The sequence below is a fragment of the Catharus ustulatus genome, chromosome 8, assembly GCF_009819885.2.
Source record: "Catharus ustulatus isolate bCatUst1 chromosome 8, bCatUst1.pri.v2, whole genome shotgun sequence".
In the NCBI taxonomy this organism is placed as follows: domain Eukaryota; kingdom Metazoa; phylum Chordata; class Aves; order Passeriformes; family Turdidae; genus Catharus; species Catharus ustulatus.
In genome coordinates, this window is record NC_046228.1 from 16,044,062 (window position 1) to 16,063,743 (window position 19,682).

At 36.1% G+C, this 19,682-nt stretch overlaps 1 protein-coding gene across 2 annotated transcripts in view; it reads right to left on the reverse strand.

Moving 5' to 3' along the window:
* The window catches only part of MYOF (myoferlin), a 60,805-nt gene extending 41,397 nt beyond the window's left edge, over positions 1-19,408 (reverse strand). For both annotated transcript variants that reach the window (XM_033066727.1, XM_033066725.1), the window contains exons 1-9: positions 19,236-19,408; positions 13,539-13,594; positions 12,581-12,672; positions 6,274-6,382; positions 5,002-5,086; positions 2,793-2,953; positions 2,170-2,298; positions 658-720; positions 501-551 (exon numbers count right to left, since the gene is read on the reverse strand). In XM_033066727.1, the coding sequence (XP_032922618.1) occupies positions 501-551; positions 658-720; positions 2,170-2,298; positions 2,793-2,953; positions 5,002-5,086; positions 6,274-6,382; positions 12,581-12,672; positions 13,539-13,594; positions 19,236-19,323 (834 nt within the window). In that variant the 5' untranslated portion in view covers positions 19,324-19,408. The remainder of the gene's footprint in view (positions 1-500; positions 552-657; positions 721-2,169; positions 2,299-2,792; positions 2,954-5,001; positions 5,087-6,273; positions 6,383-12,580; positions 12,673-13,538; positions 13,595-19,235) is intronic.
* Between the last annotated feature and the right edge of the window lie 274 nt (positions 19,409-19,682).

Below are 19,682 nucleotides of genomic sequence, written 5' to 3' on the forward strand. Positions count from 1 at the left end.
ACCACAACAAATGCAAATAAAGACCATCTCACTAATATCATCAGAACCACAGAAACTACTTTAACTAAGTGAATTTTCCACCATCGTTTTCACTTAACTTCTGACCAAAGGAACACCTCTCCACATAACTTAGGAATGTGTATCTTTATGCCACCATACACATCACTATTCTGCCTATTAGTTACCTAATAAAATTATCTCTTCAAACCCTACCTCATACCAAATAATCACCTGGTGACAAAAGAAGAAAAAAAGTCACCTGGATGCAAATTAGAGAACTTGGTATATAAACCACACAAATTTAACAATAGTCTTCTACCCAAATAAAAAAACCTGCATACTAGTGCTTTGAGCGAATGGTCTCTAGTTTGAGATGAAAGACATCATCAGGTAATTCTTTGGTCCCAAGATAAAGAAGTATACATTTAAACATTTAAAACTAGTACTTAAAACTGTTCTCCTATTTTATTTAATTTAATTTAGATATGGAGCTTACCCACCTTAAATTCACCCATTAGACAGTCTGCTCGTAGGGAGTGAGAATCATACACCTAGAAGAGACAGAGAAGCATGAAACAGGAATGTTCCTAAACAACCTGGTGAAATGGTCAGAGGATGCTACAGGGATCCTTGTGAATATGCACTGGTTTTTCTTACCCGAATGCTAATTGTTTCATCAAGTAGCTCTAAAGGAGTCATGTGGACATTGTAGAAAAATATCTGTCAAGGTAAAAACAAAAAGCTCTGTCTTAAGACAATAAACATATAATGACTTGAATATAAAATGCAAAAGCATTATTTTAAGAAGCATGCAAAGCATGGCTGGTCCAGTACTTTTACCCTGCCTCCTCGCTGAACATATTGTGGTAATTTAGTGCAGAATGAAAAACTGAATTTAGTAAATTGACTCAGTACAACACAGAAAAGATAGTTGCAACTTCCATTTTAACAAACGCTGTCAGCATAACTGTGCTGCAAATTTCCAGCAGCCCCTTGCTCACTTCATATTTTTCTCAGGGGAACAGCTTCATAAACTATAAAGTTTGTTTGCCAGAACACTAAATCCTGGTCTAACCATCTCTGATGTAGTTGTCAAAGAGGCCTTTTTAAAGGTTAGTGGTGGTAGTGATTGTAATGATTTGAATTTTTGAAATTCAAGGCCACATTAATAAATCTGATAGCTTGATATCATGAGGATATATATATTATTTATTAGTTTGTTTTCATAACAGATCATGCCTCATTAAGCTTGGTCTTTGATCCTAGATATATTCCAGTCAGCATTTTATACAAAATAATGGAAGGGTATGTAAACATGGTCCCTCCTACTTCAGTTTTAGACTACCATGGATACTGAGACTGCCAAGGAATTTTTTCAATATAAGGTGCAACCTATTTTCTGCGCTCCCTATTTTTCCCATGGCTTCATAAATCTTGACTGCTACCTACAGCTTAGTTTGAGTTTCAAAGTTTTGTAAGTTCCTTGGTCTTGCCTGTGTGTGTTAAACATGCTTGCCACACAGTTCCAAAATCTTCTGAATTTTCCACACATGCCCAGACATTGACAGTTATCCTCAGCACTTTCTCCATTACATTTCAGTTTTGCAACATTAGTCTTCCAGCTATGGGATCATTCTTGTGTCCCTCAGGTGGCTTTGAATTCTCTCCTCTATTTCAGTGTGTTTGATGCACAGACCCCCTGTCTGGACAGAGAAATCTAGAGGTGTTTTTACAAATCGGGTAGCAAGGCAATGACATTTTCCAGATTCTGTGGCAGTTCTATGGCATTGCACTGAGCACTTGCCTGCTCACACCATAGAAGTCTACAATGATTTCTAATTAATTTTTCTGTGATTTTTACAATCTGCACACAACTATTCAAAGTGATTCTGTCACACGGCCAATGCATCCAAGAAAATGTTCCATATGTCTCATATGAAGTTTGACTTCCTTCCAGATAGTTTTATCTGCTAGGACTGTCCATGACACAGATGTGTTTAGTGATGTGAATACATAAAGAAAGGGACTGGGAATAGCATAATGCATGTTAGCCATAATTACCCATAAATATTAGTAAATTCTTATTAATCAACAATAAAAGCTGCATTAACTATTTGTCTATAGTTGATAGCCTCAACACTTCAGTTAGGGTGTTCTTACACCACTTACTTCATCAAAAAATGGGTTATTTCCTCTTTTGATTCTTGTCCGGTGTGTTTGACCACAAACATGAACTTTGACTACTGGTTTTATGTTATTTCCAGGCAACTGACGGCCTTCAATGATTCTAACACGAATCTGAAAAAAAGAATCAAATATTTGTACTAATTCATTCTCTGTAGTACCTGTAATCCTGATCACAACAATTCCTTATAATACCACCAAAAATACTAACCAACACCTGCAGTAGCTGACAGATATGAACCAGACTTTGCAAGTTTAATTATGATAGTAACTAATTTTACAAGACAAGTTAGGGTTAATTATTTCACCAGTTTTTTTCACTTGCCTTTACCATTTATTTTTAAAGCCGCTACAGTAGTTTGAAATCTGTAAAACTATACTTTAAATAAGGTTCATCCCTATTTCAGTCAGAACTGTACAAAATCAGACATCTCATTAACAGGAACATTTGAAAAATAATTTTGAAATACTGGCTTTCAAATGAAGAGGCTAATTATCTCTGTGGTGCATTAGACAAGCTGACATTAAATTATACTCAGGCTGTGTAAAAGGAGCAGTGTTATGCTCAGCAGAAAAAGGGAACATGCAATATTTAATAAATATAGTACCTGAAAATCTTGTGGTTTGTTAGAGAGGATTCTCCGTGTTTTCTTTCCTTTGGTGATGCGTTTAGCAAGCTGGGTTTCCTTTGTGCCACTCGGAACACTTGGTGTGATGCCACCAACTGGACCATCCAACCCATCCTCATAACCTCCATCATCTTCTCCATCTCATATAGCAAAAAAACAGTGCAATTAATAAATAAATAGCAAATATTGCTGGGAAAGCTACAGGAGTCAGAGTCTGATATCCAAGGTTCCACTAAAATTCTATTATTAGCTCACATGAACAATGTTTTTGCCAACTACATTCTTCCAACTCATTTTGAAAGCTAGTTGTTTCAGCCTGCTAAGAACAAGTTCAAATCCTGACCAAACTAACGCTAGATCAGTCTTCTGGATGCAATGTCTAATACATTCACTTTTTAAATCAACTGATTGAAGCGAAGTTGAGCTGTAATCATCCCCCAACTAGTACACAATTCACCGCAAGGGACTAATTTTACTCCAGTTGAATAAACGTTGCTGTTGAATAAATCCTGCTGTTTCCCATCAGCAAGACTAGGTTACAGCACAACATTGGTTTTTACTTCAGAATTTCGAATGCATGAATACATTTAGGATCTGTCGTCCAAAATAAAACTGAATCCTTTTTCACAACATTTATGTGTGGAGTAAGTTTTTCAGTAAGGCTCTTTGACAGTTCTGAAATCAGCATACCTCTGTGGAAGACAGTTCTACAACCACATGACACTACAATACTGAATCATACTCTGAGATTCCAGTATTGTAAAACAGGATGCATAAATATTTAGACCACAAAACTGGTCACTTCCTCGTGCTTCCAGCTTTTCTTAACTGGACAGTGACTACAGTAAAATGTAGAGGAAGAATGAACCGTATCTCTGATTGTTGGCATCAACCGAATGTATACTAACTTCATAAATTACAGGGTGACGATCACTTTGTATAACTTTATGGTCCTTGTAAGAGATGTATAAAACCAGAGACACTGATGTACTATGTATTTTATAAGCAGAAGACCCCAGTCACCTCTCTAACATCTCTCCAAATGCATTTGCCTGAATGGATCCGTGCAGCTAATTGATCACATACCCTAGCACTTAATATTTAATTTTTGAAATTGACCTGTAGCTATCTCAGGAAAAGTGATTTCCTTTCATGAGAAATCAGTACTTACTAAGGTGTGTTTGATAATTCACACTAAAATAATTTCATGCAGTTGCTGAATACTAAAAAACTTCAATTTCTTATTTTATCTATATATTACCATTCAAAAACATTTTAAAACCTATCAAAATAATCTCATAAAAGTGAATTGGCATTTTTAGCCTTCAAGTCCACATTTCTATAAAATTACTTTGAAGTGCAGTAATTTAACACACAGCTTTTGTGTCTATGTTACTTGTTCTTCCACTCTCCAAGAACATCTCTGAGAGAAGCCAGTGCAATCAAAATTTCCCTCCAGAAGACTCCTGATTTCCATTTTTTCCTTCTTATGTTGCCTATCACCAAATAATGGTCAAACACAAACACAAAACATTTACTAAACTTCCTTCTTTCTGCACAAACACAGTCTTGATATTAGGCTTATTATTTTCCAACCAACTGCAAAAGCTTGTTATTTCACGGTTCTTTTAAGAGTCTGGAAGATCAGATCTCAAAAATACTCTCAGCAAAAGCCTGGTCAATATGATATACAGGGAGCTCAAAGAATATTCCCTACTGATCACAGTATTTCATTGACTAGTCAAATATCAACCCAATATAAAACAGTGTCTTCCAAACCTTAATTGTTCTAAAAGGGAAAAGAGCTTTAATTATTCAAGAAAATCTTTTCCCAAAGCTCCCTGACATTAAAAGTAGTAATAGGACTACTCTACTTTTTGGTCAGCCCTAGAATTGCAGCAGATAACTCCTCTTTCCATGAACATTCAAAAACCTTCTTTTATAAGTAAAAGCCATTTTGAAAAGTTTTTAAGCAAACAGAGAAAATGATACTAAAATCCACTTTATGGTCAGGAAACGCAAATTTTTTTCTTAGCTTCTGAATCATACTTTATTTCTATAAAATTACTACCTGGCAGTCTTGACATGCTTGCTTCTGGCAAACAGTGCTGCTGAATCACTTTCTTGCCTTACCTTAAACACCTCCTAGAGTTTTTAACAATAATGTTCTGAGAAAAGGTTGAAATACCTTCCTGTGCATTGGTCCCTCCTGGATCAGTTGGATTTGCAGGTCCAGCTGGTGGCTCATACCCAACTACCAAATCAATTGTTGCCTGTAGAGAAATACAGTTTTTTATGTAGTCCACAGTATTCACAGCAGTTGATTTAAAGCAGTAAGTTGCTCTAACACTGTGCATGAACAGTTAACTATTCATGGGCACAACAGTTTTATAAAGGTTCAGCTACTAGCAAATTCATAAACTATTACTAAGCTATATATATACATAGGAATAATAAAGGTTACACAATTTGCAGCTAATGGACTAGGTTCTAAAATAATATCTAACAAATGGAATTGCTGTGTTTATATGTAGAAAAATCTGTGAAAATACAAGCATATAAGATGTTCTACAAATGTTAATTTCAGTTCCACAATATTCATGACAGACAAGGTGACATCCTAAATTCACATACAGAAAAACAAAGGCAGTAGAGAAATAACACTATCTCATCAACAACTTAACAAGTCTGAACCATAAGTAAAATTGCCTATCTGGCCTCACTAATTGCTTGTTCATATCTCCATCCTGGAAGAAAAACACTACGTCATTTTCCATTCCAATTATAGAATTGTATTTTTTGTGCTTGACTGTGGTTTTGCATTATTGAACAAACCATTATTATTCCTAGTTGCCAGAGTAACATGAGGAGTCAGCAAAAAAAGCCCAACCCTGTGACCAACTAATCATGATATTTAACTGCAGCTGATGAGAGACTGAAATTACTCTCTCTCATTATTGAAGTGTACTAGAATGCAGTATGAAGTGCCTTAACAGCTACACTGCACAAACACAGTAAGTCCCAGGTTCCAAAAACTACTTAATTAATAACTAAGCACATTTAAATCTAAACATGTGCTAAATCAAGTTAAGCAGGTTCTTGTGTAACTTTCTGAAGGGAGCTGGCAGTGAATATGTGTATGACCATGTGCTTTCCAGAATCAGTGCTATGACACAGGTAGCTGTTTCAAAGCATAAAGGTGCATATGGAACTTGGAAAATTCACTTTTTCAACATCAGGCTGATTTCCATGTATACTCTGTGGCCCATAATATTTATAACACATATATACAATTACATAATACATAGAGAGAAAACAAAATTGTATAGACATAAACATATGTATGTTTGGTTATAAATTTCATCTGTCTGGAGCTTTTGCTAGAAATTTCCAAGAATTAAATTGATATTAGCCCTGTTGACCAAGAATACAGCAAAACTAGAAAATGTAAGTCACTCACTCCAGTTTCTTGTCCCCTTTCATTCAGTAGAGGTATGAGTTTGAAGGGAAAAGATCTGCTTTGGTTTCCCACAAGATCTTTAAGTGCTACAGATGCACTGCCAATTAATCTGAAATGAAATAAAATCATTATTAGAATGCAAGTATACATCAAACAGAGGTTCCTATTTTTCTTTTGCTGGAATCAAGTACCTCCAGCCATGACTTGAAAACACAAAGCATAGCAAAAGACCATTGCAAATGTCATGTAATTATGTGTACTGTTAATTTTTCATTTCTGTTTCATTACACTCAAATGTGTTGGTGTTCCTTATGGCAGCCACAGCTTTAACCTAAAAGAGGTTAAAAAATGAAATTATTTTTCGTGTATTTTTGAAAATAATCTTCTGTATAACTTTCAACAGCCAAGTCACTTATTTCCACCACTGAATTCTCACTGGTAAACTAAAGAATATAAAAATTTCTTTCCCTACACAGATTTGCAAACTCTCTGGTGAGAAGTAGTGAATATAAACTAGGTAGAACAGCTGTTGTACTACACAGAAAGAGAGGCAAAACCAGACACATCCACGTCTTTAGTAATGAAAACAGTGAAACAGAACAAATGCAATCAACATGCTTACTAGAGAATCACAAAATTTTATCTTCTTGCCCATACTCTGAATTTTGGAATAGGTTCATCTCCTCACTTCTAAATTCTCAGAATGTTTCTAATGGTACTAGAGTGGTCTATCAAAGGAAGGTTTCAAAGAGACCTGACATGTGGTAAACTCTTCTGAGCTACTTTTGCCTACTTTGTCACTCCCAGCCTCTCCCAGAAAGATGAAAACTGCATGTACTTTTAACCCAAGAGACTACTTTTAGTTCAGGCAACATTTCTTAGTGTGACACTGATGTCATGATACCTGGCACTGTATTTAATTCCCATGGTATGTAGTAGCAATCTACTCCCATACTGAAGTGGATTGCTGGAATAACTGAGATTTTTTTCAATGAAAAGAACCAAGATCATTTTACCCTGTAAATATTTCAAAGAACATGCGTTACAAATAAAATACCAGCTTTGCTGCTAAAGCAGAAAAAAGATCTGTACACAGAGAATTTAACTGAGGTCCCCTGAAGTTACAGAGCTTTTTCATGGAGTAGCTAAAGATGCAGAGCACTGTTATAGCTACTCTTGAATACTGTGTCAAGAGAACAGAAATTAATTTTTTGCAAAGTACATTAGGATACCTAAGTACAAAAGATCAATTTCCTCCAAATACACCTTCCAGGTATTACACATAACAACTTCTGTTTAGCTGCAGAAACTTACATATTTTGAGGTGCCTCAGAAGGGAAAAACCCAACAAGACTACCCATAAGCAGCTAGGCCAAATCTGATTCTAGAGAAAGAAAATATTTTCCTATGCACATCTGTAAAAATTTATGTAGACTTGACTTCAAAAGCATCATCAATTCAGAACCCACCTAAAGTAATCTCAAATAATCAGGATGAATGTTGCAGCAACCACACCCTCCTATCTGGTGACATTAACTCAATTACTGCTGTTCACCTGTAATGCTTTTGAAATTTTCCACTGTACATTTCCATTTCTACATCCTCATTGCCCTGTACAAATGAAAACTGCACACATTTGAATGCATACTAGCCACTTTTAAAATAGTGGTCACCTTCAGCAGACTGAAGAGTTACAGAGACTTCTTGCTTGCAACCAGCTGCCTCTATATACTGCCCCTCTATCTATAAGCCTTTATTTCTCCCTCCTTTAGAAGGCTGGACAACAACAGTCTCCAGTCCTTTTCCACTCTAACAAGACTGAGAAATTTAATATTCAGTCTATAAACTATCTTAGTCCACTTTTAAACTTTAGCCAAATTCTAAACTTTGGGCACTATTCTGCCTTTCCCAAGGTCATCCTGTTCACTGGATTTGGGATGTTTTACCCCTCCCTTATCAGAACCACAGAACTGATGAGGTTGGAAGGAATCACTCATGATCATCTAGTCCAGTGCCTCTGCCCAAGCGTAATCAGCTAGAACAGGTTCCCCATGACTATGTCCAGTCTGGTTTTGATCATACAGCTACTCAACAACTGAAGTAATACATTCCAAAGTAACAAGGAATGCCTCAAAGTCATCCTTAGGTATCATCTTTGTCATGTTTGTACAAGTCTTAGCGAAAACCTTTTTTCTGACGTGCTTCTCTCAGGTCTCTAATCTTTGGGCTGTCAGCTAAGTCAGATCTCAGGAGCTGTTGGGAGCTCATATCCATCACCAGTTCATTGATGTTCAGTACTTTGCTGCAAGGTCTGCTCCTGTACTTCCCTCTGACAGGTAACTAGACTCCTGGTTCTCTGCATGGTTACTGTGAAGTTGCTGGGTTCCTATGAGCTCTAAAGAACTTTTACCTTCGGGCAGGATTGTAGGTGATCTCCATCTGAAGCCATGACTTACAAGATGACAAGGAATCCTTTCCATCCAGCACAGCTGAAAAGACTTTCTACCACCTGTTCATCATCAAAGGACACTGTTCTTTGCTGGACCTATATCAGCTTTCTTCCTCCTGCCTGAGCAGATCAACATTTGCCCATTTAACTCCAGATCACACTAGTCTTTTGACACTATCAAGTGGGACAGTTTCTGCTACTGCAATAGCTTAATGCATCCTCTGACCTTTCATTCATCAGCTGTTTAGCAGAAGATCAGAGCAAATGAGTATTGTTTAAGCACCTTTTTGGCCATCCCTAAGATTTCTACAGGTATAATGCTCAATCAGTCTGGTCTCTTAAACTTTTCCTGCTTTGCAGGAATAAAGCAAAAACCCTATCTGCCACAAGCAGTTTAAACTTTCTGGTCTATCACTGGAGACAACACCAAAAATAAATGCAAAGTCCCTACTCAGAAGCTGATTTTGAACCTTACCAAGCCTATGACAATTTTCTCACAGCAATGAAAGAAAAATACCTAGTTTATAAGCATGAAATCAATGAACTACTGATGACCAGCTACTAAAAACTGAATTGCATTTGTGCCAGAGCTAATTAATCCGTTAGTGCTGCGGTTAGCACTTCCTGTTTGCTCCCTAAATAACCAAGTGAAGTGAAACTTCACACCCATGTCTGGATCAGGAAGTGCCAATTCACAGTACCAACCATTTTATTGTTCCTCTTGGTCAGAAACTAGCAATCTATACTAAATTCTTTAGCCTATCATGTCCTCTATCTGCTTACATGCTACTTCTGCTGGAAGCCCCAAGGTTTAAATTACTCAAAGAGTCAAGCATTTAAATTATTTTCATCTACTTTTAAGGGTTTATTTTGGCAGAGGTTTATATTTATGATTCTCACCAGCAAACTTGATGTTATGCTGCAGTTATAATTACTATACTTAACTTTCCTATCTCAGTGGGTATATTTCGTTATAGAGTATGCTACAAAACCCAGCACCCACCCTCTGTTATTCCTTCTATGTTTAATTATTTTTACTTTTAACTATTTAATTATTTTAACTTTATTGTGTTATCCTTACTTATTTGATAATACTCCTTGCAAGAACAAACTTTAGAAAAGAAGCAAAACATGGATACTATTTTGAACAGGGAAGAAAAGCCCAAAACTGAATCTTAAACTGTCTAGATCTTGCATGCAGTGGATGCAAGGAAATCCTGCAACTATGTACAGTCACACTGATGTGGAAAAGAATCCACATAAAAGGGTACAGCTGTAGGAGGATTTAAACAATCAGGAAATTATTTAACTATGAGAAATCCTTAGTAATGAATAAATAATTTGCTGCACTGTTCATTGTAGCCACATTTTTCTGTTAGAGCAAAGGGTGTGCCCAATCTGTTTTTCCCGTCTCACTAGGTTACTAACTACACAAAGGGCACAGGGAAGCACATAATTCCAGCTCATTCTCTTAACCTCACAGGGACAACTGACATTCCTGTGGGGTTTTGGGACTTTTTTAACTGCATAAAGATTTTTGTTCTGAGAATTTGAAATCTTTCTACAAACAGTATTAGATGTAATAGAAAACAGATGTGTTCTCTTTTCAAACATATTTATGCCGGAAAATCTAACTAAGCATGAATCATACGAGTCCTCTGGTTTATTCCTATGATGTTCTGTCTGTATACAGTGGTTTGCTTTATTTATCTTTTCCAATTATTGTGACTTTTCACCACGAAGAGCACTCATTAACCTATTTGAAAAGTTTAGTGATCCTGTAAATGAAGGAGTAAGTTTTCTCTCCAGGAAAACAAAGAAGTGGAAAAATATCCAAATGCTCTTTCAGGCTTAATTTACAGAAACATACCAAAGCAATGAGTCCAGTGCCTTGGCACAGTGTAAAAGCAGAAAAACATCCACTGCACTCCTCCTGCATGTTTAAAAACAGACTGGATGAACAGCAATATCAGCTTTTAGAAGCTGGAACAAATCACGTCTTATATTGCAATCTCCTGCTCTGTTGCTCCAGAGGGTAGTAGAGGTTCTGTAGTCACCTCTTGGGCATAGGAACAGACAGGTGTCTGGAACTAGTCAGGAACAGCAGAGTGTGTATTGGCCAGGAGCTTTGTGAGTGAGCAGCCAGAGAGGGAGGCTGGGCTGAGAAACACTGCTCTGCTTCTGGCCGGTACACAGATAGTAGCAGAACACTTGAGCAGAAGTTGTCACTCATGTGACAAGAGAAATCCCACTGATTTTCCAACAGAAGAAAGAAAATAAAGCCAAAGACATGGTGTAGGTTCTTTTCATTGCTTGTTCTCAGGCAACAGAGGCCCTTAGACATATTCTTTACACTCAAAAACTAAATCCAAATTAAATCTAGATTTTAATATAAAATATATAAAACCATGAATCTCTAAAGGGAATACTGTTGATTTCAGCTTGAATTTCTCTTCACTTAGACATCTAATACACCTCCCAAGCTAATGGGTCTACTTGTGAATGACAGAAGCAAACATTGGGTCTCTTAAAATGTCATTAGAATACCTCTCAGTAGTAAGGACCTTAGACAGGCATTGTGCTCCACTTTTCCAATCCTGAACTAGCTTGCTGACAAAACATGGGAGTGTTATTTACACACTCTTCCACTGAGCACTGTTTTGAAACGCTGCAGCACTTCAGATATGTATCTAAGTATAGACTTTTTCTTAATTATTAAAAGAGGATACTGTGAAAAAGTAGCAAATCTATGATAGGGTAGTCCTAAATCTCTCTCCAACTCAGTAAAGAGAATCAGTAACTCTACAGAAATACAGGTTATGCATACATGCAGTTGGTGGGTGAGAAACTTATTCCACATTCCCTCCTTTCATGGACTCTTTCATCTAAATGTGAATGTTCATCACATCTCTTCTATTGTTACACAGCTTTGTGTCTTTAAAAGAACTACAAGATGCTATTTCCTATTACCATGTTACAATAAGGATGCCAGCTCATGCGTTTCTGACTTCTCACCCCATTACCCTGTATCCCTGACAATATCCCTTCCAAACACATCAGACATTGCAAATATGACAATATTATTGAGGATTTGTTTTCAAAGAGAACAATGTTTCAAAGAGAACAATGTTCAAAAACACTGAAGGTGTTGGGCTGAACAACTTTCTGTGCATAAACCCAAGCAAAACAAACAGGCATTTGCAGAAGCTGGGAGTTAAGAGTTACAAATATGAGTCTAGATTATATTTCCAAATACAATTTGAAGAAACCGACCACATGACTGCTTAACTTTGAATCCATGCACAGAGTGAAACATTTTAGGTGCTTCAGAGAATCAGTTTCCTTTATTTTCTGATGCATTATAAAGTCCATTACAAAATTCTGATTACTGATAAGCTTCCTATCTCAAGTTTCGAGATCTCCCTGAAGTCAGAGACATGCACTATATTCCTGCCTAACTGACCTGCAGGAATCTCAAGAATGAGAGACCTGAGGGCACTGGCTTGATACACAGCGATTTTACAACAGAGTTGTTAGATTATTGTAAAATCCAGAATCCACATGTTGGGAGGAGGCAGAGAGTAGTAAAGAAAAGCTAACAATGGAATTGGGCTACTATGAGTAAACATGAATGTTTGCCTAACACACATGAGATCTGCCATGAAAAGAAAAGAAAGAAGATGATATGATCATACTTCCTTTCAGGATAGCAACTAAGAACATGACTTGGCATTGACAGAAAAGAGAGAGCACAGCAAACAGCAGCTATCAGTTCCATTTCCCCTTGTACTTCTGTATTGAAAATTGTGTTTAATACTGGGGTGGGAGTGGGTGGGGAGAGGGAAACAAGGAACATACTTGTTTTGTCCAATTGTTTCAAAATCCTTCACAATAATTGTTAGGGAAGATGAATTATCCAGAGCAATTCCTTTCAAGTCAAATTCAACAATCTGAACAAAAAAAAAAGGATAAAACCCAAATTATAATGACAAGTTATGTAAAAATTAACAGCAGAGTAACATATACAACAAAATTATTCAGAAATAAATTTTGCATTTAGTGAGAGACCAAATCCAGCTTACATTTGCAAAAGTAAAGTAAAAAAGGCTCATAGCATGTATTTGATTTGCTAATTATTAGAAATAATAGCACAATTAAATTGTTTAATAGTGAGTCATCATTTCTTTTGCAGTTCCACTTCCTCACACTAACATACATATTGTCTTGTCATTCATAATATCTGATATTAATCCCCTCCACTACTGGCTGAACTCAGTTGCTATTGATTTTAAACAAATAGTTGTGTGTTCCCTTTATTTATAATTCTAATTCCAAAATGTAAGAAAAATCTAACTTTCCATTATTTTTGTGAAAAAACACTGACGAGAAAATATTTTCCCCAAGAAAAATATTACTGAAGATGCAACATAAGACTAGGCCTACAAATAAACCATGAGGACATTCAATACATAATTCCTTTTAATTCTGTATGGCTTTTCCTGGTATGCAATACATTATCCCATTATGTTCCCATACATGTGGCTAAACAATGGCCGAGTATCATTTTGATCAAAAGAAAGTGGGAACAAAACCAGGCCACAAATTCATCAGTTATCCATTTAATTTTTCATTAACACATTACTAATGAACTGTAGTATATGGTACAAGATGAATCCATTCACCTGCACTTACTAACACCTTCAAAGAACACACAGCACTAGATCTTTCCAACAATATGCTCAGCTGTTCGAACTGACTTAAGGACCTTACAAGCATTGTCTTAAAATGAGCAAGGATTTATTTTTTAAAAAATTACCTCATTCCAAACAGGATTGAGTTCATTTTCAATCTTCTTTGTTTTCTTTTTTTCATCTGCAAATACAAACAAATTGTGAGTATTTGTTTTTGCTAAAGCGCTACAAAAATATAATATTTTTCCTTTCACTTTTCTAAAGAAGGTTTGAAATTTCAACCAAATGTTCCAATTCTTTTTATCTCTTCCAGAAGTTGCATATTTTACAATCAAGAAGTCCCCTGGGCAATTTTAGTAGTTGAGGCTTTTCATTTTTTCATTTAAGCACAGCTAGCTGCATTTCCAAAAACCAAAATAAATATTTAGGTTTTGCAACCTTTCATGACCCCTAGCTTCACCTTCCATAATCATGAAAAAAACAGACTAAAAGACTCAGAGACATCAAACCAAACAGTAATCTCTACGTGATAGCAGTAAAGTACTACTTTTGAGAGCAGTAAAGAAAATGTGTTACATATTTACCATATTTGAGTTACAAAATATTTTTGAATGTTTAGCTCTGGAATAAAATCACATGGAAAAAAAAATTAAGAAGATATGTGTCAGCACCATCTGGTTTAAATGAGCAAATATCAGACAAAATACACATGCATGTAAGAGGAAATGCAATCCTTCCTGAAAAAATGGTTTCCATAGATGCAGATATGACTTCACTGAACCTAATGTGGCCTAAAAACAACAAGAATTGCAAATTTTCCATACTTCATGGTAAAATTTGCATTTGGGCAAGCTACAAATCGTAAGAATATGGAGGGTGCAAATTATACATAGCTTGGCATTATTTTTCCTGTTCAGTTACAATATATGGATATAGCTCCAATGGAGGATGTCTGTCTTTTGACACTCAGAAGCATGAAAGAGCACAAACACACAGCTCTTTAAAACAGAGACTGCATATATTAGTGGTAAGAAAAGAGCATATTTAAGTATAGGGTGTAAAGCAGCTGCTGATGTCCAAAATGCTCAGCCAGCAAAAGAAGTCCAAGCTTCAGACACACTCCACATCTTTAAAGACTCCAGTAGAGATAATTGCATTTTTGTTATTTGAAGGTAAAGATATGCCAAATGGGCAAGTTCATATACCCACTAGTCAGGCTGCTGACTGTGGTGGCTCTTTTTTATTGGATGAGAGTGGGATGTACTGAAAGTGTCAGCCCCATGCTGCAAATTACAAGAACTGACTCCCATTTATGTAACAGGAATTGTCTACAATTCATACAGGATATTGACTCACGTTGTAGGACAAAGGAAAGAGCTTTCATAACATACCATACTGTGGGATGACATTTTGCAGAACAAAGCACTAATTAACAAGCTAGTGAGAGAAATCCAATTTTATGCTTTCTAATAGGAGACAAAGCATTTTCAGTACTGGGTATCCCAGAATATCTGGGGTTGGGCACTGATACTCCAAGTCCCTCTAGAAAATGGCAGATGAAAAGATGTTTTCACTGCCACTGAAAAAAGAAGGAACAGCTACAGCTGTTAGCAAAGAGGATAGTAAATTAAAGACCTGATTCTGACGGAACTAATGGATAAAAGTCCTATGATCCCAGCCTAAGCTAAAATGTAACTCTCTAAGGTGAGTCCTGGCTTGAACAACAGTCATAACAATTCTTGACAAGAGGCTAAATTTTCCACTCTGAATTATCCATGTTCACAAAAGCAAGATTTATGTTTCCACTAATATGCATATTCCAGATTTCACTGAGAAAAAAACCTTCTTCTGTTATGCATCTGTGTGAAAGTTGGATGAAAAAACACTGGGAAGAACAGCTTTCATTGAATTTTAGTTATAATCTTAGTCAGAGTGTGACATCCACATTCCTCAAGGAAAAAGTTTGAATATACTCTTGTCTCTTTACTGACTTCCTTTTCATTACATTTTTATTGGTATTTTAATCCACTGGGTGGTGGTGCTATTTGTTTTTAAGCTCTTGGCAAAGCTCTTTCTTCTTCCAATCAAAAATCCCCGCTGCCAAGAAGGGTTAGGTAGATTGCTCAATTATTCCAGGAGCTCACAAAAGTTTCAGGTCCTCAGGCTGTTTTCCTCTGCTGGTAATGACTGCAGCTATAGCAACCAAGACTAAACCACATCAGGACAAACTGTGCAATAGGGCCAGTCACCATTTTTAGTGTGGCCCTACCGTGAAATAAATTATTGTGGATACAGGTAGAACACTGGATACTTGTTTCTTTAAAAACTAACTACAGGAACTGTGGTACTGTAGAAGAAATCACTATTTGCTTTATCTTGATGGAGACATTATACTACCTTAGATTATAACATGCTAGTTAATATTCTCAGGTGGAAATTACTGTAATCAGAATTTAGTGGCTCAATGTCCAAAAAAAAAAATTAAGATGAGTTGTTTAAATAATAATTGTTCCATCATTACAAAGATTACAGTATAGCAAAATACTTCATGTATCCATCTTGGGTTTTTTTCTATTATAACTTGCATGAGCAGGTGGGGAATAGCAGAAGTAAACATTATCTTTTACAACAGTCCTAAGTCTAAGATTCAAGAGAGAATCGCATTTTGGGAAAGGAAGTATCCCATAAAACTTTTCTCATAAGGAGAATTAAGATTGTATGGTGGCAGTAACTGCAGGATCAAACGGGCAGACGTCAAAAATCCTGGAAATTAAATTTAGATCATTTCGCTCTCTGCAAAACAGAAAATTTAAATCTAGTGAATAATTACACTCTAAAATTATTTTCTTTCACACACTGAAATACAAACTAAAATAGCTTTGAACTACTGCAGGCCTGCTGAAAAGCTCTTAGATTAAGCACAAATAGAATCAAGTTGGATCAATCAAATTAAATGGCATTTCACCTCAGTTTTTACTGCATAAACTGGAATGAGACAGCCAAAACAAATCATCAAAGCACTAAATATCCCAGCAGTGACTGCACATACAAGCAATTGAATCAATTTTTACATGCTGAGATGAGGCTCTAACAAACCAAAGCAATTATACTGATTTAATCATTATCACTTAGTGTCAGTTTAGCAAACAGCTAAAAAAACCAGTTTTCTATATCAATTTGACCAATGAATTGTCTCATGCTCTGAGTGACAAACTCAGAATTCTGCAAGAACAGCACCCAGTTCCAGATAGCGATATTCATTTACTCTCAGGGTGTAGTCCTCTTTGAACTGTGAGCTGTTCTTAAAGTAAATAGAGTTCCATCCCATTGGACTGGACATAAATGTGTAAAAAAAAATAAAAGGGAAATGCTTGCACAAAACTCCTCTGTTATATCAGAACAGAAACAGCTGCCTATTTGCTCCTAATATACAGCTAATATACATCACTGTAACAATTATATTAACTGCCTAGTTAATATAATTAAATGATAAAATAGATTTAATCTCTTCTATTCATGGGTGAAACCATATTAACCTAATGTCTTAAAACATTTGCAGTCACTTTCATACTAACAGCTGAAGGATCATGAGCTTTTTCTTCAGCATGGCTATATAAAGGTCTGAGGCTGAATGACAGTGTTTCCATGGGAGGCTGAACCTGACATCACCATGTAAATTAAAATTTTAACAAAATACTGTTCTAATGAAATGCCATCTTCCACAGCAATTTTCTGTCAGAGTGCTGTTTACTAAGACTTTACCAAGAACACTCCAGAGTCAAAGAAGAACACGAAAATGTGCTGCAGGGCCATGGTCATAGTCCCAGTCTAGCACTCCCAAATGCTTTTGTTTATGTCCCCCAGGATTTATACTGGGTAGGGACTAAAATTAAAGATTAATGCACTTTGACATAATCTTCCCAAAATAAGACTGTTTTCCTGTCTCTACACATTAACAAGGTGAGAGGGGAACCAGCACTGTATATAAAAAACATCTGTAAACACAAACAGCAAGAAGTTGAACATATTTCAGATATGACTCTATGCCTTGCACTTGGTAACCAGGCACTCCACTTGCAAATTAAATCAGAGCTGCTTAATAGTTGGTAAAAGCCTTGTATTTTGTGTCCCACTTGAATCACTCTGGACAGGAAGTGAAAAATCAGACTGTTGGTATGCAGTAAAATCACATAAATGGAAGTGGCAGCATAATGAGAATTTAAATATCCTACTAAAAACCTGCCACAATTATGAAGCTGACACTGGTTAAGTATGCTTGGGAATATTAAAAATCCCAATTATAGTATATAAAGTATAAACATAAATTAATTCCTTTAATGCCTGTTGTCCAATTCCTGTGTTTGGATAACTGAAGGACTGGAAAAGAAATCCAGCAATGAAGAAAAAGAAATCTGTAACTCATATTTACTAGGTAAAACCTAATTGCATTAGAGCACATAGAAGGAAAAAAAAATTACCAGAAGGGATTAAACAGACACAGGCATAAAGAAGGGAAGGCATAAACCAGCTCTAGAGTCTGAAACTGCAGGAACAGAGGCAACACAGAAAGGAAAAACTAGCAGGAAAGCAAAGAAAGACAAGGAACTGGAAAGAGAAAATGGACACTTAAGAAGCAGCACAATGTGAAATAAACCAGAGAAATTACAGTATATTCACTTTTTGCAGAGCAAGTAAAATCATATTTTAAGGATGACGAAGTTTCAAAAGCTACTGAGACAGGCTCTGCCACTTGTTCTAACACTCAGGGTAGTTAAAAAAAGCCAAACCAAACCTTGAAAAAAAGGAGGAAACTAAAGGAAACTGAACAATTTCACATCTTTTTGATGCTGAAATAAATGTATCTGAAAACTTGTTCCTTTGAAAGTTAAGACTTTGCATGTGCAGTTCTTGTCCTTTTCCAGCCTACAGCTGTCATGATTTCAGATTTGGTTTCCAAAGATGACAAACTCCTGCAAGCATTTTTCACACTTTAAAATACATTTGAATTTCAGTGCACAGCTAGGAAACCAGGAGGTAAGACACCTGTTTGTCAGAGTTTGCTTTGATGTATTACATGATCCAAAATTGCTTAAAGGTTTTGGCACCTTAAAGATAAATCAATACTAGAAATTCCTGTAGTCTAGCCAAGTGAGGTAATGATGGCAACACATATACTCTAAATAAACATAATTAGTTTTACATATAAATGCTAAAATGATAAAAATTTTATCACAGTTTCCTTCCAAAATATTGTAATTAAATAAACTCAACAGGCAAAATTTTGATGTGAAATTCCATTTGTGAAAAAAAACCCACCACCACCACCAACAAAAAAGCCCAAACCAAATTAAAATAAAATCAAACACCTTCAGAAACAGTACTACTGTTTTTCAATATACTACTTGTAACAACAATAAATCACAATTTTATTGTATGTGTGTGACAGTGAGAAGTGCCTGTTCAAAGTAATCAAGACAGCAATGATTTTTCAGATGGAAAACAAGGTAATCCTCAGTATCAGAATTAAAAGTGGGTTCATTTACACAATTAGATTTCTTTTTAAAGCAACAGGCTAATCCTTTGGAAAAGCTTGTAAAATGTGGATCCTGAAACAGAAGTATAGTTGGTCAGAATAGACCTATGTGCTCCACCCAGTTCCAAGTTCATTCAAGTAACTCCTGTCTTAATTAAAAAGTCTTCCCTAAAATGACATCAGATGTAATTTCAGGAAAACATGTTTTCCCAGATTTTCAAATACTTACAAAGGGCACTATCTTTTAAAAGTCTTCTTCCCTGACTACATTTATGACAGTTTTGCTTACCTTTAAAAACAACAGAAACGATAGGATCTGGTTTCCCAAACTTGGTTTTAGGGATATTGGTAGCAGATTCCACAATCACCCGAAGCATTGTTTCCCGTCTTTGCCTAAATGTTGACTACTACCGAAGGAACTGAATCTTTCACAGTCCTTAACTTCTGGACTGAAATGCTGGCAGGAAGAGGAGGCAGGGAATTACTGGTTTACAGCAAAGGAGGTCTATGGGTGGATCTATGACGGGCTAGCTACTCAAAGCCCTGGGAAAAAAAAAGAGTCCTGTAAATTGACACCAGGTTCTGTCTTGCTGCACAGAAAAAACTCGCTAGTGAAATCCTGTAGCAGAAAGGGCACGCTGCAAAAACTCTCATTTATTGTGTCTGCTTTTATTCTTAAACTGCGTGATAAATCTCTCGTCAGAAACTAAGGCAAGAATAAGCATTAAGCAATATG